This window comes from Notamacropus eugenii, chromosome 3 (genome assembly GCF_028372415.1).
Source record: "Notamacropus eugenii isolate mMacEug1 chromosome 3, mMacEug1.pri_v2, whole genome shotgun sequence".
In the NCBI taxonomy this organism is placed as follows: domain Eukaryota; kingdom Metazoa; phylum Chordata; class Mammalia; order Diprotodontia; family Macropodidae; genus Notamacropus; species Notamacropus eugenii.
In genome coordinates, this window is record NC_092874.1 from 346,920,299 (window position 1) to 346,948,253 (window position 27,955).

The following is a 27,955-nucleotide window of genomic DNA, read 5'->3' on the forward strand; positions in this document are numbered from 1 at the left end:
CTAATGACATCATAGGCACAGTTTCCCTTTCTTGGCCTCCATTTCTTTTATGAGTTTTATCCCTGTTTCTTAGATTTGGATAATTTTATATTTTAATAAAGCTGTAAAAATAAAACCTGTCTGATAGTGATGTAGCCCTTCTTACCAAAACCAACCCACAGACTCATATAGTTGGAAGGAATCTTGGTGATCATTGAATCTAACCTTCCCATTTTAATGATGAGAAAATGAAGTTTTCTTAATGCAGAGAGGTTAAATGGCACACTCCCTGTAAATATCGAGGCAGGATCTCCTTCGTTTCAAGTAAACACAGTATTCACTATACCATGCTGTCTCAATCCCACTGCATATGCATTTTGATCCCTGTCCCCTTCCACAGTCTATAGATGATTATAATCTCAATCATCCTTTCAACCTTCTAGTGATTCCTTCCCTACTACTTTCAAATATGCTGAAATTTCTATCCTAAAAAATAAAACAAAACCTCAAAAGCAAAATCTTTACTAGACAGTATCATCCTGTCAAGTTACCATTCTAATTTCCTGTTCTCCCTTTCTCAGCCACATTCCTAGGAAAAAAAACTGTCTACACTTGACTTCCTTTCCTTCCTTTCCTCTCACTCCTCAACCTTTTGCAATTTGTCTTCCAAACTCATCATTCAAATGAAACTGCTTTCACTAAAGTTTCTAGTAATTTGTTACTTGCCAGATCTGCTGGTCATTTCCTAGACCTCTTCCTCTTGGACCTATCTGCTCCATTTGACATGATATGGTTTTTCTAGTGGCAATATGTGGTTGTGACAGTTGGACTTCAAGGAAAATTGGGCACCGCAGAATTGATGCTTTTGAATTGTGGTACTGGAGAAGACTTTTGACAGTCCATTGGACAGCAAGGAGGTCAAATCAGTCAATATTTAAAGAACTTAATTCAGGCTACTTACTGGAATGTCAAATACTGAAGCTGAAGCTTTAATACTTTGACCACATAATGGGAAGACGGGACTCACTGGAAAAGACCGTGAAGTTAGGAAGGCAAAAGGAAAAGGGGATGGCAGAGAATAAGAGAGATACATAGTCATGGAAACAATGAACATGAACTTGGACAGACTTCAGGAGAAAGCAGAAGATAGAAGGGCCTGGCATGCTATGGTTCATGGGGTCACAAAGAGTTAGACAGGACTGACTGACTCAACAACAAAAACTTCTCCGATATACTCTTTCCTCTCTGGGTTTTGTGACACTACTTAGTCTCTCTAGGTTTTCCTGTTATTTGTCTGACCATTTATTTATCTCATTTGCTGACTTTTGATTTATATTTAGTAAGTCTCCAGACTTACTATTTTAGAGTAAGACCAGATATTTTTCTCTCAGGACCTGGGGGGTTGAGGGTATCTTTCTCTGATGCTGTTCACTCAAGCTCCCATTCTAATGTATTCTATCTACTATTAGCTGCCAGTAATCTGTACACCGGTTCTACTTCATCAATTAATATCAATTAGCTTGTTAAGGAATATTTACTTCAAAGATATAACAAGAACGGAAGTACAAATATCTTTCCCAAACACCTGGGGAAACACTTCCCTGTACTACCTCATTCCTTAGGCTCAGACTTGAAACAATTTATATGTAGCATTTGCCCCACTTAATTCCTATCCAAATGAGGCATAGTTGATCGATAGCTAAGTCTGTATCTCTGCTACTATTAGACTGAATTGAGCAGGTCTCTTGGAATTTACCACCTGGCTTGTAGCAAATCTCAGCATGGACTCCACTCTGGACTTCTGGTGGCTCACTCTGCCTATCTTCTAAAGGTCACATGGCCATACTCATCTCTGATTTCCTTCACCTAAAAGCAGGTACAAATAAATACAATAGAGGCAGGTTGCATACTGGTTCTGGGCAAGAAAAGGAAAAAATGTCCCTACCCTACTCAGAGGCTCTGAGATTCACCCTAGCTGGACAGTGCCTTTTGAATGAACTCCAGTTCCAGCTCCATAGTCAATCAAAAAAAGGCTTATCTTCACCATGTGGTTAGCTTACAGGGACCAGTTATAGACCATTCCATTTATGGATTCCATCATCTGAACACTCTGTGCACACTCCTAAAGTCCTGGGCTAATTGGCTGTTCCTTTATTACATATATAATAATCCCTAACTGTAGTTGTTCTCCAAAGTTCTTTCCTAGGTCTTTTCTCTTCTGCTTTACATTTTCTCATGGTTACCTGATCAGATCCCCAAATCATCTCTATGCAAATATCGCAGATGTTTATATAAAGATCTTCATATAAAGTTATAGTCTCTTCCCCAAGCGTCAGTCCAAATTACCAATATTCTGTTCTATATTTCAAACTCAGTGTCCCTAAGGCATCTGAAACTCAGCTTGTTCAAAACTGAAATCACTGTTGTATTTAAAATATGAGACTGATGTAACTAATTATGTAATAGTATGGACCTATAATATCTAGGTTAGCTAGTGATATTGCTCTGTGTGTTCTTCTTTCTCCCTAACTTAGAACTCAAAACACTGAAACATAGACTAGGAGAATTGGACTTTAGGTAGAGAAATCTTAGAGATTATCTACTCCAACAGCCTCATCTTACAGATGAGAAAACTGAGGCACAAAGCAGTGATTTATCTAAAGCATGAGACCATTCCTTGACAGAATAACCCTATAGTGGTAATAGTGACTACAAGATCCTGTGCCAGGAACTGGTGATACAAAGACTAAAATTTATTAAAAGAGTCCCAGCCCCCAAGTAGCTTATGTTCTACTGGGGATATACAGTGTATACAGTAAGCAAAAATTTGTTTTCCCTAAAGACATTTATGTTCCACAAGGGCATCTCTTTTATGTATCTTTCCAACCTCATCCTTTACCTTTCTCAGTTTCTCTGAATATGATTTCTTTGGTAAAGAATATCTTTGAATATAATTCAAATAATAAAACCTTTAACTAAATCTTAGAAAGTTAAGAAATTTGCTGGAATTTTTGTTTTTGCATTCTTTAGTGAGGGATTGTAGAGCTAGGGGAATAGTTCGATTTATTTTGTAAAATATTTTATAAAATACTCATATTTGAAAAAGTCAAAGGGTATGAATGAAAACTCAGTTAATAAATCTCAATTTCCAATTCTCTGCCACAGCATAAAGGGCTGCTATAAGTATTTTTGTATATGTAGGTTCTTTTTCTTTGATCTCTTTGGAGTACAGGCTTAGTATTACTGGTCAAAGGATATGCATACCTTTTTAGCCCTTTGGGAAGAGTTCCAAATTGTTCTCCAGAATGGGCAGAGCAGTCCACAGTTCCACCAATAGTCCATCAGTGTATCTATTTTTCTCCATCCCCTCCAGCATTTGTCATTTCTGATAGGTGTGAGGTGGTACCTCAGAGTTGTTTTAATCTGCATTTCTCTGGTCAACAGTGATTTAGAGTATTTTTCATATGTCTATAAATAGCTTTAATTTCTTCTTCTGAAAACTGCCTGTTCATATCTTTTTATCAATTGAAAAATTACTGTTATTTTTTTAATAAATTTGAATCAGTTCTCTATATATTTAATAATTGAATCCTTCATCAGAGAAACCTGCTTTAAATTTTTTTGATATTATTTCATTAGCTATGGTACCTTTTAGCAAATGTAGTTTCTCTGATTATCTCTTTTAATTAGGTCTACTTTTGCCCTTGCTTTGTCTGACATAATGATTGCCACCCCTGCCTTTTTTACATCAGCTGAAACATAATAGATTCTGTCCCAGCCTTTTAAATTAGCTCTATGTTTGTCTTTTTGTTTCAAATGTGTTTCTTGTAAAAGAAAATGTGTGGCTGCATTCTGGTTTCTAATTCATTCTCCTATCTGCTTCTGTTTTATGGATGGGTTCATCTCATTCACATTCACAGTTATGATTACAAACTATATTTTCCTCCAGCCTCTTTTCTTCTTTTCATCCTTCTCTTTCTCTTTTTATCTTGTCCCTCCTCAAAAATCTATCATACTTCTGACCACTGTCTCCCTTAATCTACCCTCCCTTTTATCATTCCCCTTAGTTCCCATATCTCTTATTCACTTTGTCTCCTATTTCCTTATTGGGTAAGATATATTTCAATACTCAGTTGAGTGTGTGTGTGTGTGTGTGTGTGTGTGTGTGTGTATACATATATATATATATATATATAGTCTCCCCTCTTTGAATCGATTCCAGTGAGAAGTATTATTCCCAACCCTCTCCATTTTAAAGATCTTCTTGGTATGCCTCTTTTATGTGAGATAAATTTCCCCTTTCTAGTTCTCCTTTCTCCTACACCCAAAGCTTTCTCACTTCATTTTGGTGGCAGGGGGGAGAATTCTGTTTTTTTAATGTATTATTTTCTTCAGTATTTTTTGTATCTCTTTACCAAGCTGTTGACCCTCTTTTCACAATTTTTCTTCATCACTCTATTTTCCCATTTTTTCCTCTATTACTCTTATCTCTCTCTTAAAAAAAAAAAAAACTCATCCAGGAATTCTTGTTGTTCTTGGATCCAATTAGCAGTTTTACTTTGAAGCTTTGCTTGTAGTTGGTTTCATATTGTTGTCTTTTTCTGAGTTTATGTCTTGGTCTTCCTTGTTATGGTAGTAGCTTTAATGGTCAAATTATTTTTTTTGTTATTTGCTCACTTTCCCAGCCTATTTCTTGATTTTGAACTTTACATTAAAGTTAGGGTCTGTTCACCTGGGGGTGGGGAGGCACCATCCCAAGCTTCAGGCTTTTTCATGTTGCTGTTTTCAGAGTTAGTTCTGGGTAGCTCCAAGTTTTCAGTGCTTTCAAGTGATGTGATCAGGGGAGAGGTATGATCATTGCTTACCAGGTCTGTGCTGCGGTCTTTACCCAGGAAGGCCCCCTGGCACTCCTCTTGGTCCTGGTCCAGGTCCCCTGCTCTCCTATAGCCATAAATGCTACTATTCTTTTCTGCCTTGGAACTGTGACCACGGCCCTTGCTCCCTTGTGACCAATCAGAAGTGTTCCTTTCCACTCTGAAAATAGGGACAATGGAGTTGTCAGTCAGCACCAACTGTTCCCAGTGCCAACAAAAGGCCCTTTGCAATCTCTTTCAGACAATTGTCTTACCTCCTTATCAGGCTGAGAGCTCCTGAATGCTGCTGCTGCTGCTGCATTCCAGGCCAACCTCCACCCCAGCTTCACAGACCTCTCCTGCTCACCTCTTATTTTGTGGTAGGCTGGAAAAATGTCTCATTCTTACCTTTTGTTGTCTCTGCCATTCCAAAATTTTGTTTGATACATTATTTTAAAGTTGTTTGGAGGGAAATGTTGGGAGAGTTCAGCTGGTTTGCTGCCTATACTCTGCCATGTTGACTCTGCTTCTTCTAGATCTTTTATTAAGGACCTCTGAAGCCTGGTTATCCCCAATTCTGCCTATCTTTATTTATTTATTCCTCATTCTTGCCATAATATACCCTTGTATTCTTGGATGATTTCTTCATGCAAGATGCTTATGGCCATTAACTGGGAATATCTGTGTTGCTTATTGGTTCCAGGATTTCAATAATATTGTATTTTGCTTTGAGTTTACATGATTTACTGTTGAAAGAGATGTAACGAGCCTAGCACTCTACTTGGAGGAAGCACCCATTTAAGACATCAGTTCAAGGCAATATATGATTAAATACAAGGATAATCTTGGAATGAAATGCTCAGAAAAAGTCTTAATAAAGGAACCACAGACTATCTTAGCTAGACAAAGACACTGAAATGCCATCAATGAACTGTCAAAGCAAAAATGAAAATAACAACAAAAACCAAATCTGATTCACTTACAAGTGCAAGGTGTGTGTGTGTGTGTGTGTGTGTGTGTGTGTGTGTGTGTGTGTGTATCACCTGAGTTTGACTAAATGTGTGGCTCACAAGGAGACTTAGATAGATATCTCCAAGTCTTGTCCCCTTCCTTTTTCCAAGGGAGAATTCTTCCTGCATCAAGGGGAGCTGGAGAAGTGACTCCAAGACTAGTCACCCTGCTCTCCTGAGAACACAGACCTTAAACTAGAATTATATCTGTCTGCCCTCTAAATTTTGCTTCTCTAGGGGAAATTATTTCATTAGGTTTAAACTGATTTCCTGGTTGCTAGGAGTACTTCAAAGCTATATCTGAAGCCTTGACCCATAACGCATCCAAAAAAACTATCACGAATAATAAGTAGCAAATAAATCCCTTTATATAAACTAGACAATTCTCAGAGTGAATGAGCCTTCCCACTAAGATCAAAATGTCTCAGGCCAACCAGAAATCCCTGGTCTCACCAAGGAGAAATTTCCTAAAATTTCTAAATAAATCAAGGACCTGTGGATTATCAAAACTCTCTCTGTCTCTCTCTGTCTCTGTCTCTCTTTGTCTCTGTCTCTCTCACACACACACATACACACACATACACACACACACACATCCCCTCTGCCCCCACCACCAAGAGGATCTGGAACGTGCATTCTTTATTAAAGAAGAAAGGAAAATAATTTCTCCCAAGTTATTCTGGCAGCTCATCATTTTCTCTACCAGAGTCTTATGAAAATTCTCCAGGTTTAAACCTAAGGTTACACAAGCATATTTTATCAAATTTTTAAAATTTAAAAACCATGTGATACAAATGCTACACAAATTCTTATCATAGATGGAGATAGAAAACACTCACCACATGCTTTTAACAAAATACGTTGGATTCTGATAAATAAACCTGGAAGACACAAGGCAGAGAGAGAGAATTGTGAATCAATGGGTACTGAGGCAAAAAATTACTTTGAAATGTAACTCCAGAAATATATCCAGAAAATAATTCACTATAACTCAGCTCTATTCATATCAGGTTTGCAAAAATGGATTGATATTAGGAAAACGATTACCATATTTCATTATGAAAACAACAAAGATAAAAACTACATGATTGTTTCAATAAAAAAAATCTGAAAAACTGCAGCATTCATTTACGTTAAAAACTCTTAAAAGCAAAGCATTGAAATTAACTTTTTTAAATGATGAAAAAATCAAAACAAACAGAAGAAAAACAAGAACTATTATTATTATCAACACCATGATTATCATATTATATCCCAAATACATCATATGTTGTATGATTAATATTTCCCAGTTGTTTTTTCATGTAACTATAGAAATGCAATAATACAAGAGCAATAGCAAAAGAGAGCTTTTAAAAAATTTTAAATTTCTTTAAAAGAAAAAAAACCTAGAATGTAAAAAAAATCAGAAAAAGTAGGAATGAGAAATTCATCACAGTTATATTAAACTATATTACAAAAATATTTTGTACCAGTTTAAAAAAGAGTGAATCATTGGAGCAGATTAGATAAACAAGAATTAAAAAGCAATGGAATCTAAGATCTCAATGTTTGATAAATCGAAGAACATAAATTACTGGGAGAAAGGAGTCCTTTCTTTGACAATAGATAATTGAAGACTTTAACCAAAGCTAGGTTTAAACTATGAGCTTACACTTGAAACTGCAACACACAGTTGGCGACAGTGGGGCACACAGGGAGTGGGCAGCTTTCAGAGATTTGGTGTACAGCACTGCATTTACTTATCTAGGTCAGACCACTTGCAAACACTAAGACTGGTTTGATGAAAATGATGGGGAAACTCAGAAGCTGCTAAATTAAAAATGGGGGCAGCTAGGAGTGCAGGAGTCAGGAGGACCTGAGTTCAAATTTCACCTCAGACACTTGACACTCGCTAGCTGGGTGGCCTTGAGCAAGTCACTTAAGCCCAATTGCCTCATCCTGGGTCATCTCCAGTCATCCTGATGAATATCTGGTCGCTGGATTCAGATGGCTCTAGAGGAGAAGTGAGGATGTGTGACCTGCACAGCCCTCCCTCACTCAGAACAAAGTCAAGTGCAAGTCATGTCTGTTTCTCTGATGGCATGGTCTTCTTTGGCAACAAAGGACGAACACACACACACTATTTATGTATAATAGCAAATGTCATTCCCCAAAAGACAAATGGCCAAAGGTTACGAAGAGTTTTCAAAAAAAGAATTACGAACTATCAATTACATGTAAGAGTATTCTCCAAATCAGTCATAGTAAAAAAAATATAAAAGAAAACTCTGATATTTTACTTCACACCTTACAAAATGACAAATGTAACAAAAGATACAAAAAAATTTTGTGGGGACTTTGGGACAATAGGCATGCTTCATTGATCTGCAAAGTGTTCCAGTCACTTTCTCTGAGAAATCCAGAGAAATATAGAAATAGTGTGTGTATATATATGCATACATATGTGTATATATGTATATACACACACATGTGTGTACATGTATATGTATCTATGTATGTATATATGTATGTACATGTGTATACACATATATGAAATGATGCCAGGCAAAATTAGTGGAACAAAGATAACAATATATACAATAATTACAATGCAAATAAAAAGATTCCTAAAAGGAGGTGGAACTCTGGGTAATTGAAAAACCAATGAAGATTCCCTAGAGAAGAAAATGAAACATATTTAATTTGTCAAGGCAGCTAGCTGTGGGGCTACTAAGACAGAACACTGTTTGCATTATCAAATACAGTCTATCAGATGTTTTTCCTTTATATTTTTTCTTTATCACAGAGGATTCAATAGGGGTGATAAAATGACCATGATGTAAAAGCAAAAGGGCACCTTTAAAATATATATTTAAAAACTTTGAGCAAAATGTGTTTTCACCCAACATTCCAGCTGTTGAGTGGTTTAGATCATTCTAACCTAATAAATCTTCTTATCTTTCCCTTTTCCTGACATTATGTTTCTCTGGTTTTCTAATCTATAATGAGTATACAGTATGATTATTTCAGTTTCATGCCTCATTAATCTCCCTCTGAAGATTTATAAGGAATTGGAAAGGCCTATGGTTTATGGTCTTTTAAATGAAACAAAAGTATTTAGTTGATTTTTGAAAACTACAGAAATCAATTCATTGTATATCCTTCCCATAATGAACTTGACCTTGGCATGTCACAGAATTTGACCATGAATCAAAGGAATGTAAGAAGTAATTTTATACATTTGACTCTGAAACAGTCGATTATTTTGTGATTTTCATCCATGTTCTAAGTGTTGCTAAATTGGCAAAAGAAAATAATTGGATTTTAGGTGTTTAACATACATACATACATGCATACATATATTCAGAATTAGCTTTGTGAATATGGATAGTTCATTCTATTTGTTTTTTCATGTCTTATTTAGTATTGGCCATTATATCTCTAAGGGTTTGTCCCTCTCTGGTGACATCTGTTACCCAAGGATCATTCTGCCCAAGTTAAAGAGGTTGTTTATAAGATTGGTTAGCTTCAGGGTGATGGATTTCTCAGCCACAGCTACTCTCCAGAACTGTGGTTTCAATCAACACTCATGAAAGGAATGCCTACACTGAAAAATCAAAGAGACTTGAAATTTGAGAAAGTAATAGTAGTAGTAGCAGTAGTAATAGTAGTAGTAGTAGCAGCAGCAGCAGCAGTAGCAGTTTCATTGCTACCCATATAATGTCAAGAAATCTAGAAGTCCCCAAGCACAAATCAAAGAGACTTGAAATATTGAGGAAATAGTCATGGTGTGGTAGTAGTAGCAGCAGCAATAGCAGCAGTAGCAGTACTAATAGCAGTAGTGGTGGTAGTGGTGGTGGTGGTGAGAGTGGTGATAGTAATGTAGTAATGTTTGTGATAGTTGTGGTAGAAGTGCTAGTGGTAGTAGTGGTGGTGGTGGTGGTGGTGGTGGTGGTGGTGGTGGTGGTGGTGGTAGTAATAGTAGTAAAAGAAGAAGAAGAAGAAAAAGAAGTCCCTAAGTACATTAGGCAGACTGCCTGTAGACTTATTGAAAGATATAGACAAGAGTCACATAGGTTGAAAGGGCATAGATGGGATGCCATCTTAGCCATTAGATGAAGTATCCATATTGATGAATCTTGGATATATCAATATAGTAGTAGTAGTAGTAGTAGTAGTAGTAGTAGTAGTAGTAGTAGTAGTAGCAGTAGCAGTAGTAGTAGTAGTAGTGATGGTAGTAGTAGGAGTAATAGCCCCAATAGTAGGAGTAGCAGCAGCAGCAGCAGCAGCAGCAGCAGCAGTATCTTATGATACAAGCCCCAAGTAACACTTTGAAAATAAAAGGCAAGTTCGTAGCACCAAGTGCTTTTAGTAGCAGGTTGACGGCCCAAGACAAAGCAAAAGAAATCCTTTCTATTCTCCCAAAGTAAGCAGGGATCTAAAGACATTTTTGTGCTTAAACTCCTTGATTCACAGGGAAAGTGATAACCCAGTCTAACTATTGAATGTTGCTTTATTGTGGTTAACTGTTCATCAGACTACATCTTCCTATCTAAATCTGTTTCCTTAATTTCTTTTAGAATTGTGGAAAAAGGCTATTACAGTGAGCGTGATGCAGCACAGGCAGTTAAGCAAATCCTGGAGGCAGTTGCTGTAAGTATTAAGTAATGCTTAAGTAATGAAGTATTAAGACTCATCACAAACTAGGCTTTCCCCTTCCCAGATTAATTCTTAATAATAGAATGGTCAGCACAGCATGATTTATATAGGAAATCATTTTGAAAATACTATTTCTATTGATTTCTTCCTTTTTCATTGATACAAATAGCCCTGAGTGGCAAAAATGTTCACTAAAATGAATTCTATCATTAACCAAATGTTTTCTAATTAAACAACTGGATATTAGCCTTGGAGTCCTTCCCCACCAACTCTTGTTTTTGTTTTTTTTTAATCTGTTGCGCTCCCCCACCTTGACATATATATCCTGGAGCTTTTAAACTTATTGTATTGATTTTTTTTCCCCTAGTTGGACCAGAAGCACACAAAGTGGATACAAAACATCACAATTTTAGCTTTGGAAAGGAAACAATTCTGAATGCATAACATTTCATGACAGAGAATTAATAGAGACAAAAATATACTGATAAATGTTTTCTATAAAACATTCCTTCTTCAGAAGCTTATTTGGAGGAAAAGAATTAGAGGTAATGCCACAGTTATCGAGATTTTACTAGTGAAGACCTTTCAAATATATTCAGGAGGGTGACAGGGTAAAATATACATGATTGAATCAGTTATTGAATATAATAAATTTGGAATAAATTATTCTCCAAATAAGTAGGACAGATCTCAAGGGAAGATGCTTAATGTAAGCAGCTAAAATGGAAATTCACAAACTATGTCTGGGATTAAAGTGTATTATTATTTATTGTCATTTGTCAGTTTAAAAGTTAGCTATTTGGTGCACTGAGAAACCAGGCTTGGCTGACAGGTGTACACTGGCTTGACAACCACATACACAATTAAACTCACTTAAAAGAAAGTAGTTCCCTGTGTCCAAAACTACAATTTTGAAACCAAAGGGAGAAAAAACCCTTCACAATCTCTGCAAAAAAAAAAAACTGATAGAAATAATAAAACTGTATTCTAACTAAACATTGCATTGAATAAATAGAATTCAGCTTCAGTTGGGTTTATAGATTTATCCTGCCAAATCTGTATTTTGTTGTTGTTAGGTTTTTTTGGAGGAAGGTAGATGGGAGAGATGACTATGGGAAAATCCCACATACTTGCTTTTAATAATTTTTCATGCTATGGCTTCTGAATATTGGGCTTAAAAGGTTGAAAACTGTAATTATTGTTCCCCCCTCAGTCACTCTGATTTCACCATCACTGTGTATGGCACCATCACTTTGTGTATTCCCTAGACTTATAATCTCAAAGTCATTTTTAGTTTATCTCTTTTCTGCCCATCACATCCATTCATCAAAGTTTTGTCAGTTCTTTTTTTTTTAATAATACCTTTGTTTTTGTAAGCACAAACCTAGTTCAGGTTCCTATTATCTTATACTTCAGTAGCCTCCTACCCAAGTTTCCCTACCTTCTGTGTCTCCCTGCTTTAATCCAAACTGTCTTAAATACCATGTCACTATCCTGTTCAATGAAGGATTTTCCATTTCAGTAAAGTCCTTTCTCTTTACTCCACAATATATATTCTACTTCAGTCAAATAAAATGGCTTGCTGTGCCCCTACCCTTCCTATATTCATGACTACAAACAAGCTGTTTTCTTCTGCTAATAATTTCCTCCCCCCCCCAACCTCCTCTCTACCTGTCTTCTCTCCTAAAATTTGATTTAAAAATTCCTTTTTTCTCCAGAATGCCAATGTTAAAGATTTAAATATGGTTATTCTTCCATGTAACACTTCAAGTAATTGCCTAAATTACTTTATTTCTATAATTCTGTTATGGACCAGTGAGTATTCTGGGTTAACAAAACTTTCCTTATAAAACTGAGTATTTATACAATGAAACTACACTTAAGCAAGGATATCTCTGCAAAGTATGTAGGGACCTGAGTGTCCAGACCTGTCTTCAAGGCATGATAAATGAGTTGCTTGATGTACCAAATATGTATGTTTAGAAAAATAATTCTTAGACCAAAACTTTATGACTGACAAAATTGACTGTCATGACAAATAAAATCCAATTTGACTTTAAAAAATTTTTGGTTTTATTTAACAGAATAAACCTATAAGAAAAATTAAGTTTTTCTCTAAGACTTCCCAAAGGCAAAAAGGATTAGAATTCTGTGACTTGGTCATATGACTTTTCTGTGACTTGGCAAGATGACTACACAATTATTTTCAGTACGTCTTCTCTAACCTAACAGCATCAAAAGAAGGAAATATGCACAAAATCAATAGTGATTCCAGCTGAATCAACATGATAAAAATCCAATTCTGCACAAAGGTAAAAGTGCCATTAAATAACACCAGGGAAGGTAAATACTTAGATATCCTACCCAGCCTTCTCACTCCCAATCTATCCATCCAGAATAAACTAATATGATGGAAAATTTGGATTCCATTGTGATGACCTCTTACTAGTTTCTGCTAGGCAATGACCCAGTCTATACAATCCACACCAAATAAAAGGCAGAAGTTAATAATTCTGTCCACTTTTATGAAGGGAATTATGACTGAATGTAGTTATATTGGGGAAGAGTGCAGAAGCTGAGTCTTGAACAGCTGGTCTGAAAATAAGGAACTTTCACACCTAAGAGAGAGGACAGTAAAAATCTAGCTGTACGCAGGCTATATATATGTGTGTATATACACATATATGTGTGTGTGTGTGTGTGTGTGTGTGTGTGTGTGTGTGTGTGTGTGTATACTGGAAACAGGTGGACCCCTACACTCCTAATTCAAGGATGCTGAGTGCCCTCAGCCTTATGAATCTGAGGAGAAAAACTGCCCCAAAAGTAAAAGGGAAAAGAAAAGGAAATAAATAGTAAAGAGGAAAGCCAGAGACAAGCTACAGGGAACACAAGAAAAAGACTGAAAAACAAAAAGTACAAGAGAGATGGTCTGGGTATAAGTCTAGATTACAAAGAAATAAATTCATGTGACCCCCATCTTCCCCCCTCCACCTTCCAGAGAAGGAAAAATAAACATTTTTTTAAAAAAAGTCCAAATTAATAAGGAATTATAATATGAAGGTAAATGAACCCCAAAAAACCCACTGAAATTCTAGATTGCTCAGAGATCAGGAAAGACAAGGAAAAAAACCCTCCAAAATAGTTCAGAAGAGAAATAAAACTTTTAAAAGGAGTAAAATGGAAAATATGCCAGAAACCAGAACTCTCAAGGCATTTTTTAACTAAGACAAGAACTCACAAAAGAAAATCTCTCAACATAGCAGAAGTCATGCTAAAGATTATGGCAATACAGTATTTTAAAATTCGGAAATAAAAGAATATTATACAGAAGAGAAGCAAAAAACCAACTTTGAAGGAACATACGAATTTTCTGCAATTCAATGTTGCTGACCTTGATAAGAGGATATATAAACAACGAATCAAAGCTGTCTTCTGCCTCCTAAAAAATGACAAAATAAAAAGTCTGACCATAATATCACAGGAAACTAGAAATACTGCCTAGTACATTTGAATATGAAAAAAAATGCTGATTGGTCAAATTCACTGATTTTGGCCAGAGAAAAATCCTTTACTTGAAACTAATTTTATGGATGGTGTGCTGATTTAAAATAGGAACTGACACAAAATAAGTACAAAAGAAATAGTGAAAGCAGTATTAAGAATCGTGACGTTAAATGTGAATGAATTAAATCATTCAATTAAATGAAAGGAAATGACATAATAAAGAAAAGAAAGGAATAATTTGCTGCATAAAAGAAACACATCTACTAAAGATGAACACAAAAAGAAAATAATAACTAAAAACAAATTATTGAGAGATTTTAAAAAAATCAGCAATCATGCTATCACACAGTGCTAGAAAAAATATCCAGAATGTCAAGAAAGAGAAATATGGAACCTGCTTTATGCTTGAAGTTACCATAAACAATGAAACAATATTATTATTAAATATTCATTCATGAAATGACATAGGAAATAAAATTTACAAAGGAAACCTAAATAAATTGCAATAAAGAAATAGAATGCCACAATTATTGTAGAAAAATAGTACTCTTTCTTCCTTCCCAGCTGGTTGTCTAACAAAAAGATAGAAAGGAACAGTCAAATCATCTGAGAAACTGGTTTGAAAGACTTCTAATGGAAATATTAAAGAATATACCAATTTTTCAGCATAAATATACCTTTAAATAGACTTTAAATAGAAATGATTAATAATGCACATAAAAAGGCAAGTGTATTAAACATTTTTTTCACAGAACATATTCAAATACTCAAGTGGATCTGTGATCTTGTAAATTTAGATATTCTCTTGAACCATGCAGATGCTCTGTTTGGTTTGGATTCCAAGAAAATCATGGTATCCCCTGGATATCTCACCATCATGGAGATTCCTATAGCTTTACTCTTCAGCACCTCCTTTGGACTCTAAATTGCCTCTTCCCTTAGACTGAAGGGCTGGAGGTTGAACAAAAAACTCCTCCCCAAATATCCCTTTATAAAGGGCTCAGACTTTTTCAGCCAGCTCTTCATTTGCTCTCAGCTGCTCTGCTTAGTGTTGACTCCATGAACATCATAATCCTGCAGCAGGTACCCTTTGGCAGTCCTTTTCAGTTTTCTTTTGTATATTGTTTCCAATCCCAGATTGTAAACTCCTTGAGAGCAGGGACTATCTTTTTCTTTCTTTTTTGTATGCTGAGTGCTTGCATAGTGTTAGCACATAGTAGGCACTTAATAAAAGTTTATTGACTATCAAAAACACAAACCATGTATGCATGTTCATGTCATCCTATAAGTTGTGCACAGTAAGTCCATCTAACACACTGAAATCCTGCCTCTCTTTTTCTTGAATCACAAAGTTATCCATGAAGCACTCAGGATGTCTAATTTTTATCATCCATCATCTGCTCCTCATGACTAACCTGTAGTCTCTTCCTATCATACATTTCTTTGATGGTACTTTTCATTTTAATTTTTCTTTAATTTCGTTATTTTATTTATTATTTGTTATTATAATTTAGAATTATGTTATCATTATAATTTATATTATAATTATTATTTATTATATTCTTTATTTCTTTATGTGATAGTCTGCTCACTATTTGCCTCCCCTTTGCCCTTTATGTTATACTCATTTTCAATTCTTTGAAAATTGTGTTCCATGTCTTTTAGACATATGACAGGCCATAACAAAAATTGTAACACAGAACATAGAAGCAAAAAGATCTGACCAAAGTGTAGGTTTAGTCATTCTCTCCTTCCTTTTCCCTAATCAATCCACTCCCATCTCCTCCCAGACATTTATATTGCTTTCCTACATTTTCTGTCTTCTCCTTTCCACTAGTCCCTTTCCCTTCCCCTATTAACAAGAGAAGCAGGATTGTGTTAGTGGCTTATGAACTGACCTTGAAGCCAAGAAGTGCTGAGTTCAAGTCTTGCCTGTGACACACACTAGCTATGGGACCCTTGGCAGCTGAGTTAACTTCTTGGTGCTCTAGACAACTCTAAGATCACAGAGAATTTGCTGACAAGCATAGGCAGAGGCAATTTCCTCATCTGAGAATTCCGTGTATAAAGTTTTGAACTCTGTCTCAAAACAAACAAACAAAACAACTCATATTTCCCTTATTCTAAAAAACCCTCCGCTAACCTTCTAGTCCCTCATGCTAATTTCCTTTCTTACTCTTGATGCCAAAATTCGAGTCATTTATAGTCATCGCATCCACGTTTTTTTTAACATCCGCTTATTCCATAACCTATGACTATAACCTATGACTAGTGCACTTTCATGAAACTGTTCTCTTTAAAGTTGCTAGTGCTCTCCTGATTCCAAAATTCTATATTCTCCTTGATTTCTTTATAGCATTTGAGAAACTTTGAAAACCTTCTTCATATACTCCTTTCCCTTAGTTTCTGTGATAACTGAACTTTTGTGATTATTTTTCCATCTCTCTGATCCTTTTTTCTCTCTTTTATGGACTCTTCTTCCTCAACATTTTTTTTAAGTATAGATGTTTCTTCTTATTCTATCTATAGACATTTTCTCTTCCTTTTTTTCTACACTTTTCATATGGCAATCCTACAATTTAGCTGTCATCTCTATTAGAAAATATATAAAACATCTGTATCTCTAACATTTATTTCTTTGCTAAGCTCCAAATCTATGTTTTAAATGACTTACTAGACCTCTCCCCCTGGATGTTCTGTCATCATTTCTGTCTTATCATCTTTCTATCTACATTCTCCCTTCTTCCTTCTCTAAATCTGTTAATGGCACTTTCACTCTGCTATTTACCCAAACTGGAAACCTCAGAGTCACATGGGGAGTTTTTTTTAAGTACTATTGATTAGGTTTGTTTTTATATTATATACATTCACAAATTACTCCCACTGTGAGGTGTCTTGCAGCAAAGTAAAACAATTAAAACTAACAGTATAGTGACAATCTAAGAATTCACACAACATTCCACATCACTAGTAGCCCCACCTCTAGCTTTAATTATTTTAATTAACTCATAGAAATCTATTTTCTCTCCCTCCCATTATAAAAAGAGAAAAGCAAAGCAAATTCCTTTTTAATAAATATTCATATTCAAACAAAACAAGTTACACACAAAAATATCTCATTCTGCACCCTGGATCTATCACCTCTATGTGAGGAGTTGGATAGTATGTTTCATACTTGGTCCCCTGGAATCGTGGAAAATCATTGTATTGATAAGAGTTTTTATAATTTTCATAGTTGTTTGTCTTTACAGTTCTAGACATTAGATAAATTGTTCTCTCAGTGCTGCTAATTTCATTAATAAGTTTATGAAATTTGTAATATAAATTGTTTCCTGATCTTGCTTATTTCACTTTTCATCAGTTCATTCAAGTCTTCTCAGGTTTTTCTGAAACCATCCCCTTCCACATTTCTTACAGCACATTAGTGCCACAACTTATTTAGCCATTCTTCAATTTATCAATTTCCCTTCAGTTTTCAGGGGTTTTTCTTTCTACTACAAAAAAAGATGATAATATTTTTGTGTATATAGGGCTTTTTCCTATTTCTTTGATCTCTTTTAGGTATAGTGCTAGTAGTGGTATGGTTAGGTTAAAGATCCTGCATGGTTTAGTCACATTTTCTTTGTGAATCCAAATTGTTTTTCGATATGTTTGTATCCATTCACATCTACCAATAGTACATGAATGTGCCTGTTTTTTCCACAGCCACTCCAGCATTTATAATTTTCTTTTTTTGTCATCTTTGCTAATCTAATGGGTATGAGACAAAATCTCAGGATTGTTCTTATTTGTATTTCTCTAAATAGTAATAATTTGGAGCAATTTTTTCCCATATGTCTATAGGTAGTCTGGGTATTTTCTCTTGATGGCTGCTTATTGATATCCTTTGACCACTTATCCATGGGGGAGGAGCTATTATTCTTACAAATTTGAATTAGTTCATTATATATCTTGGAAATGAGACTTTTGTCAGAGAAATTAGCAAAAAAAAATTTCCCAGGTTTTTTCCTTTTTAATGTCTTTATTGGCTCTGTGCAAAAGCTTTTTAATTTATGTAATCAAAATTATCCATTTTGTCTTCTATGATCCTCTCTCTTATTTGTTCATGAGCTTTTCTTTTACCCATGGGTAATATAAGTAATTTCCCCCTATTTTCTGTAACTTGTTTATGGTAGTACCTTTTGTATTTAGGCCATCAATGTGGTGTTTGTCTTGGTATGAGGTATTAATCTAAATTTTCCATTTTTCCTATTTTTCCCTATAGTTTTGTCAAATTCACCAGTAGCTGGGTTTTGTGGGTATTATGAGTATTAGGTAGAAATATAGATACATCTTCTTCTATGTGTTATGAACCCAATCTGTTCTCTATTTTTTATCTTGTATCAAAGTATTTTGAGAATTATTCCTTTGTAATTTCATTTTAGATTTGGCACTGCTAGGTCCCCCTTCATTCCCACTTTTTGTCATTATTTCCCTTGAGATCTTTGGACTTTTATTGTCACCATGTGAATTTCATTACTAATATATTTTTTTTTTAACTCTGAAAAGCAATACTTTGTAATTTGATTAAAGAAGTAAATTTAGGTAACTTTTTTTATACTATTGACTTGTCTTACCCATGAACAATTATTATTTTCCAGGATATTTAGGTTTATCTATATTTCTGCACACAATGTTTTGTAGTTGTATTTTTGTATAATTCTTGTAGATATCTTGGTTGGTAGAATCTCAAATATTCTATATATTCTACAATTATTTTAAATGTTTTTTTCTTTCATCTTGGTTTTATTGGTATTGTATAGAAATGCTATTGTGAGTTTGTGAGTTTATTTTATATTTCAAGTTTTCTGGTTATTAAATGCTTCAATTATTTTTTTTAGTTGTGTGACATTTAAAGTTTGAGAGATATGATTTCTGGTTAATTAGTCATTTTATTAATAATGCTAGCATATTACCAATAAAATGGGGGCAGAAACATTCTTGAATACCCAAGATGAATCATATCGATGGGCTCACAGTCTATATGCCCTTAGAAGAGTGGGTGTTCCTGAGGGTGACAATCAACTTTAATTGGCTAATAATTAATGAGAAGAATGAATATTACAATGAAAGGTGAATATTTTCTAGTGAGGGGTTGGGAATTATAACTTTGATCATGTCATTTACTTCCAAATTGCCCAGACTTGGGCAATCCAATTAAAGAATTTATTCCCACCCAGAACTATGTAATGGAATGCACAGTAACCTTCCCCCCAGTATGGTGTCTGAGTAAGATTGACTAGAATTCCTCTATTCAGTCTCATTATGAGCAATAATCTTCAGACACTAAACAAACTACAGCCTTCAAAAAATCCTGGTCCTAATTCAATAATAAGAAATAATCATTTTATTGACTTTTCACTGGACTATTGCAATAGTTTTACGGCTAGTCTAAAATCCATCTTTACATCTTTACATACACATTGCTATAGTAATACTCATAATTCTTAGCTATGATCATATCACTTCCACACTCAAGAGTCTCCAGTAGTTCCCCAATGCCTACCAACTTTAGTAGCGGTATTTTAATGTCTCTAATTTACTTTTTCTCCCTTTTTCACAATTTTCCCATTCAGATAATCTATAATCTACTCACCCTTCCCTAAACTCACCCTGCCTTTTATCTTCATGCCTGTGTTTATGCTTGACCACACCATCTTCACCTTTTGAAATTTTCTTCATCCTTCAAAGGCTATCTTAGGTTTCACTACTTCCCTTTTCCTTTCTTGATAGATCAACTGAATGTAATCTCTCTTCCTTAGATGTCACCAATTAATCAACCTCAGTCAATCAAGGAGTATTTAAAAGGCCCTATAACATATAGGCTACAGGGATACAAATACAACCAATGAAATAAACCCTACTTTCAATGAACCTACATTTTCTAATGTAATATTAGAATGTAAGTATATACCAAGCAAATATAAAACAAACAAATGCAAAGAAGAGAGAAGGAAAGATTTCATGTAGTAGTAGTATTTCAGCTGTGTCCTGAAGGAAGAAGAAGATTCTCTAAGGCAGACATGAATACAGGAGTGCATTTCAGGCATGTGGGATGGCCAGTACAAAGGCACAGAGAGGCAAGAGATGGAATGTTGTGTGTGAGGGACAGAGGAAAGGCAGGTTTGACTGGATTCAGAGTGTAAGAAGAAGAAAAATGTCCAATTAGCTAGAAAGATAGGCTGGGGAAAGGTTATGAAAGTCTTTAAGAGCTAAACAGAGGAGTTTATATTTTATCATCAAGGCAAGTCACTGAATTGATTGTAGGGTAGTGATCAGTTATATTCTTAAGGAAAATCACTTTAGCAGTAGGACTGGAGATAAGGCAGGGAAAGTACTTAAGAGATCATTGTAATAATCTAGGTGAGAGATGATAAAGACTTCAACTAATGTAAATTGTATGAGCACAAAGAATGGTTCAGATTTGAGAGATGACAACATCTGTAGGTAGAAATGCTGAGACTTGTAAACTGATTGAATATGTAGGGTGAGGAGTTAAGTATAATGCCAAGGTTATAAACCTCAGAAATTAGGAGAATGGTGTTGCTTTTAACAGAAGTATTATTTTGTAATTTTTCTATATATTTAGTGCATTCTAATTGCATTATAAATGTGTGATGTTATCAGTGGAAGTGAACTTCAAGAATAAGCATTAACATCTGTTTTGCTCTAACCAGGGAATTTTTCCATCTGACTTATAGCTGAAAATTTCCATATGTGTTAGTTCTCCCATTAAAATGTGAGCTCCTTGAGATTAGGGACTACCTTTCTTTTCTATTAAGTACTTAATAAATTCTTCATTCATTAATTGGTCTTTATTGTAAAGAATTTTTTACTTAAATTTACTTCTGTACTTCCACTTCAGAAATTACAGTTTTAAGTTTGTCTAGTCCTATGGAAACTAGATACCTTTTTTTTTTCTGGAGAATTTTGTCTCTTGTTGTCTGAATTTGAATTTATCCCTGGGGTCTGATGTGGAGTTAAGATTTTGAAATTTTTAAAAAATTATAATGATAATTGTACAAATTGAAAAAGAACGACTTATGGTATCTTGTTCCAAAGAAACATGGGTACTTAATTGGAGATGATAGAAAACTATCAATGTAAAGTAATTGAATTGTTATTTATTAAGAGAATGAAGTAGATGAAAAGTTCTTATTTATAGCATTAATATACAGCCAGGAAAGTCTTGAGGGAAAAGGAATATTCAATAATCCATTGATCCTGGACAAATAGCAGGACCTACAGTCCATAAAGAGAATAATGTTAGATTTGTTCTTTAATGTTTACATGCTGAAAAAATTATAATATATAGTCAGTTGTCAAACTCCATCAATTCAGTTTTTAAATCATCTCTCATATCTATCCTCTTTTGCAACTACCCCTTAGTTTAGCTTAAGTTTTCATAACCAATTGTCTGGACTTAGTGCTATGACCCCCTTCCTTCCCACCCCCTCCAGTTCTAGTCTCATTCTTCTCCAATTGCCAAAAGAAAAACCAAAACAACCTCAAGACAAAGATTCAAACATATCATTTTCCTAAGCAAAAATCCTCAGTGGGTACCTTTCTGATAAAATACAAAGTCCGCAACTTTGGATTTAAGGTTCTATGTGTCGTCATTCCTTTCTTGTCTTATTCCATATTGTTCCTTCAAGTATTCTATGCTAAATTGTCCAACTAGCTACGACCCATATGTTATTTTCCATTTTCCACACTTGTATGGAATGAGGAATATATTGCCTCTATCTCTATTTCTAATAGTCTTTTTCATCCTTCGAGGCTCAAATCAAATATCACTTCCTCTATGAAATGATATTCCTCCCTCCCTAATCCATTATAATTGTCAGTGTTCTCTCCCTTCTTGTATTCCCTCACATACCCTTATAAGTACATGTTGTATGCATGTATCTCCCCAATAGAATTCAAACTCTCTGGGGGTAGGGACTATTTTGATCTTTGTATCACCACAACTTAGTATAGTGCCTTATACATAGTAGGTATTTAATAAACATTTATTGAATTAAATATTAACTGAGGCTCTTCATATATGGTCATCTTTCCTCAGCCTCCTAGAATACCAATGAAATATGGAGAATAAAAGTACATGAAGTTTCCAACTCATATTTAAAAGATACTTGTTATGGTATAGATATAAATACATGTATTTTATAAATTCAAAAATAGATGAGACTTCTCACACATAAGACTTCAATCAAAGCTGAGTGTCTGAAGTGGCTCTAAGAGACTTTCAAAGATAAAGGAGAAAGTTTTCAGATATAAAATAAACATTTCCCACCCTAGAAAGGGTAGAACTTTTAGATACCTTATTTGTGTATGAAGAGGTAAACAAAGACCAGGACAAAACCTCCAGGGCATAAACTGAATTAATTCAATTGTCCATAGCATTTATCTGCATAAGATTCCCAAAGTAATATTGGATGTGAAAAATATCAAAGGGAACATGGAGTTGTTCATAAAGAGAAGGACCTTTTGAGCAGGAAGAATATGTTGAAAAGGAGAAGTGAATCTTCTATCTCCTGCCTTGAGGTGACTAACAGTCTTAGAGCTGAGGTTCTGAGGGACTCAAAGTAAAGAAGCTTTTCCTGATTCCCAACTAAGAGTGAGTGCCCTAGATGAAAGAGCTTTTGTAGCTAGAAGAGCACAGTGACACTCCAGATGAGGAGAGTGTAGTAGCTCTCAGCTCAGCCAGTGCTGAAGGCTTAAAAAAGTCTGTAGCTGCCCATTAAAGAATGATCCTAAGTGACCAGTAGATTGGCCTGTCAAGCAGAGACTCTGCAACCTGTGGTAGGATGGCCTGCTCACAGCTTGCTGCCTATTGGCAGAGCATCCTGCTAACACAGTCTAGCGGGAGAGACATTGGCTAGCCTAACTCAATAGCAGAGCCACTTCTTTGAAACTTTGTGTGGACTCTTAAGGGAAGATGATCAAGACTTTGTATAGCTGAGAATTGCCATGGTCCTATATATTTCCTATACTTGTGCCCTATTACCATTGTACTTTGATTCCTACTCACTATTTCCTCTTGTAGATTTTGGGTATATTTGTAGGAAAGTGTGCTTCTGATGTAGGGGGAAAGTATTTGTAATTATTGCTCTTGCTATGTCATTTGAATAAATGAATTTGCTAAATATCTAACTGATCTACTGCCTGATTGTTAGAGGGAAACACACTAGTTGGGGCTTATGAGCTAATGACGGAAAGGATAGACACTCATAGAGCCATCACTTTTTTGGAGCCCTCAGAGTAGCAATAGCTCCCTCTTTGTAGAGTAGTGGTACAAGTTGGGTGAATGAGCCCAAAAGGGGCATTATACATATATGTGAACTACATAGCTCCTGAGAGGTTAGTTCTTCAGTATTGATTTCTGTGGGATGTTGCTGAATGAAAAAACTTTAATGTGCTTTACAAACATATACAAACATATGTTCAAAAATCCTTTAAAATTAAAATAAAGATTTTACTTCAATGAAAGAATTTTGTTTAAAATAATTACATCTGATACTTAGAAGCAGTCAAGTTGAGGCTAAATTATTCTTGTTATGAGTGTCATACAAAGGATTCATGGTAAGAGTAGAAAGTTAAACTACAGGACCTCTAAGGTCTGACCTAGGTCCAAGATTTAATGATTGTATAGCATTTGCAAGTGTTCTCTCAACATTATTAGGTGGTACACTTCAACGTGCTAAAGGCCAAGGAGTAAAATTAATAATGTCCTCCATAATTGAAGATATTGTTAAGCTCAAATGAGGTAATGAATGTAAATTATTTTGCAAACCTTATGCTACGTAAATGCTACTTATCATCATTGTCATCGTGGTTCTTGTTGGCTTGCGATCACCAAGCTTATGGTCTGGTGATAATTTTATTTCCTGAGCCTTCTACTGCACTCCTACTGAGCTCAAGTGATAGTTCTAGAACAATACAAGTGTGTGCTAGTAAATATTTAACCTCCAGGCTCTGGTGGGGGACAAGGGAATGTATAAATACACTTTTAAGTTTAAAAATGCATTTTTCACACTTTCTTAAGTCTATCAATCAAGAAAACAATAAATCAAACACCATTTTGTAATGATTATAGATTTCTGAGGCTCACGCTGAAAATTTAACAATAGGCTTTCAAGCAGGTTAGAACTGGCTCTAGCACACTCACTCTATAACCGAGTACTGATTTCTTTAGAAATCTATATGTAGTTTGCATGCAAGAGACTGCTCTGGAACATGAGATGCTGCCTCGGCTGGAAAAAACCTCATCAAATGCCTATCCTTTTTCATATAGGAATGAGATCAAAAGCTAGTAGTTTGTTTTTCTTTTTTTTTTCTTTTTGAAGGCAAACAGAGATTATTTTTTTTTCCTCATCAGGGATGGCAAAGAATTACTGAGGTCAACCTCCAGCTAACCAGTTCTATATGGTTATTTCAACAATTGACCGCAGGAAGACACTGTGAGATTGCTTTCAATTATATACATTAATAGCCAGCTACCAGAATTATTGGAGCGTTTCCTGTCTCAGAGAAATTCAATTTCGTTTTCTATTATCTTTAGTCATATGACCCTGCTAAGTCTGCAGCTTTTGACTCAGAGAAGAGAATATTTTTTTTCTAGTTAACTCAAATATAGGCTTAAAAAGGTTAATACCCTGAAATTGTCTGTAGAGATTTATGAGATGCTTGTATTCAAAGAGACCGTACAGGATCTCTACAATAATAATGTAGTGTTAGCCTTGCTACCTGAATGCTGAAGATGATTTTGGATTGTTACCCCAAGATGCAGCTGCAGCAGTTCCTTAAAGGTCTCTTCCTAAAGACCTATCCATCAAGCAACAGGAGCTTATTAAGTACTTCCTACATGCCAAGTACTAGTCGAATCTCTGGGAATAGAAAGGGAAAATGAAGCAATTCCTACCCTCAGGAAGCTTATGTTCTACTGGCAGAAATAACACAGATTATCTATACTTATATGCATACATACATACAAACACATGTGTGTGTATGTTAGTGACTGCATAATATATAAATTAACCCTGCAACATGTGTTTGTGTCCATATATGTGTTTATAGACACATTTATCCATATTTATATGCAATGTTGTTGTTCAGTCATTTCAGTGATGTCTCTCACTTCATCACCCCATTTGGGATTTTCTTGGCAGAGATACTGGAATGGTTTGCCATTTTCTTCATAGATGAGGAGGCTGAGGCAAACAGGGTTAAGTGACTTGCCTAGGGTCACACAGCTATTAACTATCTGAGGCTGGATTTGAACTCAGGTCTTCCTGACTCTAGGCCTGGCACACTATCTAGCTGCCCTATATATGTGTATGCAACACAATGTCTGTGTATACAATGTATGTGTACAGTGTATATATTTGTGCTTATAAATGCATACATATGTATATACACAAGCATACATATATGGTTAATTTTAGGGGAGGAAGGGGAATGCTAGAAGAAATAAGAAATCAGAAATCAGATTGGGAAATAAGAAAGATTTCATGCAGAAGCTGTTCCTTGAGTAGAGTTTTGAAAAAACTGATGAATTTTAAGAGCTAAAGTTGAGATGGGAGTGCATTCCAGTCAAGAAGGACAGTCATGCAAAGGTACAAGGCTGGGAGATGGAATGTGCCTTGTCAGCAATAGTAATAAAGCCACTTTGATCCACAGAATGATATGGGAAGGGGAGTAATGTATAAGTTTGGAAAGGTAGGTTTCGGATCAGATTTTTAAGGCAATATGGAACCATTGAAGTGTGTTGAGTAGTGGAGTGACAAGATCAGCCCTACACTTAGGAAAATCACTTTGGCAACTGTGTGGAGAATGGATTGGAAAGAGGAGAGATGAAATAGTGAGATAAATTAGGAGGTTATTGCAAAAGGCCAAGCAAGGAGGAGATGAATGCCTGAATTAGGGAAATAGCTTTGTAAAGAAAGGACAAGGATGGATGTGAGAGATAACACTGAGGTAGAAATTACAAGATTTGATAAGTGAGTGTATATGTGGGGTAAAGGAGACAGAGAATTCAGGAATGATGCCAAAATTGTTGACCTGGGGCCATCGAGAGATGGCAGTGCTTGAAACAAAATCAAGGAAATTCAGAACTGGAGAGGGATTGGTGGCAAAAATTTTGAACATGTTGATTTTAAGATGTCTAGAGGAGATCAAGTTGGAAACATTCAATAAATGACTGGAGATGTATAACTAGACCTCAGGAGCGCAATTAGGGCTGAATATATACATTTGGGAGTCATTTGTATAGCTATCTGTAGTGAAATTATTGGGGTCTGATGAATATGGAAGAGGTTCTGAAAGAGTAGTATAGAAAGGGAGTAAGAAGAAGGCCCCCAGGGCAGCCAGATGATGCAGTGGATAGAGCACTGGCCCTGGAGTCAGCAGGACCTGAGTTCAAGTCTGACCCTGTATACTTACTAGCTGTGTGATCATGGGCAAGTCACTTAACCCCAATTGCCTCAAAAGAAGAAGACCCATAATGAGCCTAGCAAAATGACCATGGTATATTATACACTTATGATTTCTCAGTTATTACTTTGTCATGGTGATTTTTTATATGCTTCAGGATAATTATGCTTACATCCTTAGATCTAATTAGGAGACTGTTTGGGGGAAAGCAATTGTATTTTCCCCATCATATCAGAGCACAGTATTTCTATAATCCCTACTCACGCTGGAATCCTGGGTCTCCAGAGGATGGCTACTCCTTCTCTGCTTAAGATTCTAGATGTAATCCTGAGGGAGTGGAGATTCTAATGCTATTGCCCACAAACCTCCACCCAGTGTGTTCTCCCCAAAAGTATTTAAGAAGTTGATAGCTTCCCAATATCAATTAACCAATCAACATCCATTTGCTTTTACAATAGAATGTTTACTGAGAATGTACCGGAGGCACTGAAATACAGGAACCAAACTGAGAGGTACACTCTTTTGTCTCATATTCACTTGATTCCTGGGGACAGTGGACTCAGATTTAAAGCTGTTAATACAAGACATCTCCCTGTAACGTAGAGATGGGGAGCATACTCCTTAGCCCTTGGAGTCTTTTTCTCATTTGTAAAATGAGGGTGTGAGATCATTTGGACCCTGAGATCCCTTTCAGCTTTAGATCTATGCACCTAATAAAATAAAATGAGATTTTTTTTTCACTTCATTTGACTCCTATCCTGAGGCATATAAGTGATCACTAAAATATAAAAAGTGTTGTACCAAAGTAGAGTAATGAACACCCTTATTGCTCTTAGTATAGCATTTGTCCTTACCATTCGTCCGTATTTTTGTGTTTTCCACATTACTTAACATCTCCATGTACGCTGTCAACTAATTTTTAGATCATAGGTGAATTATTGGTAGAATCTTAATGCATTTTAAGCATGCATTTATTTGATATTCCAATTTGTTCATTATAATTTTTCTATGGTTCTGTTACATGAGATTCCTGCTAGTTTTTATTTTGCACAAAGCTGACATTGCCTGGGCAATCTGTTCATTTTTTTTTCAGGGAAGTTTTTCTCCACAGAAATAAAAGTAACATAGCAACACACCAAATATGGCAGAATACCAGTGATCACAGATTGGAACATATCTTTTATTTTTTTTCCCAAGGAAAAGTCTTAAATATATACTTATGTATTTGTATTCTGGGTAGTTTTCATTTCTAAAATGGAGATTTGGATGACAGTAAATAATGATTGTTTTTTTAAAAACTGCATATAGATTAGCAGATGTTGGTCATTAAACCAATCAGTAGTTTTATATACATAATGCAAAGTAGAGAAGTTAAAATTATTTCAGAATATTTGTGACTTTGTTTTAGCATATGCAGTGACCAACTACATTAATCTGAATGCTTCATAACTAAACTGAAAGGACTACCTTTCAATACTTTCTTTAAAAAAAAAA

General features: G+C 35.3%; 1 protein-coding gene across 2 annotated transcripts in view; it reads left to right on the plus strand.

The window, feature by feature from the left end:
• The window catches only part of CAMK4 (calcium/calmodulin dependent protein kinase IV), a 220,202-nt gene that overhangs the window by 107,209 nt on the left and 85,038 nt on the right, over positions 1-27,955 (plus strand). For both annotated transcript variants that reach the window (XM_072597182.1, XM_072597183.1), the window contains one exon: positions 10,405-10,477. In XM_072597182.1, the coding sequence (XP_072453283.1) occupies positions 10,405-10,477 (73 nt within the window). The remainder of the gene's footprint in view (positions 1-10,404; positions 10,478-27,955) is intronic.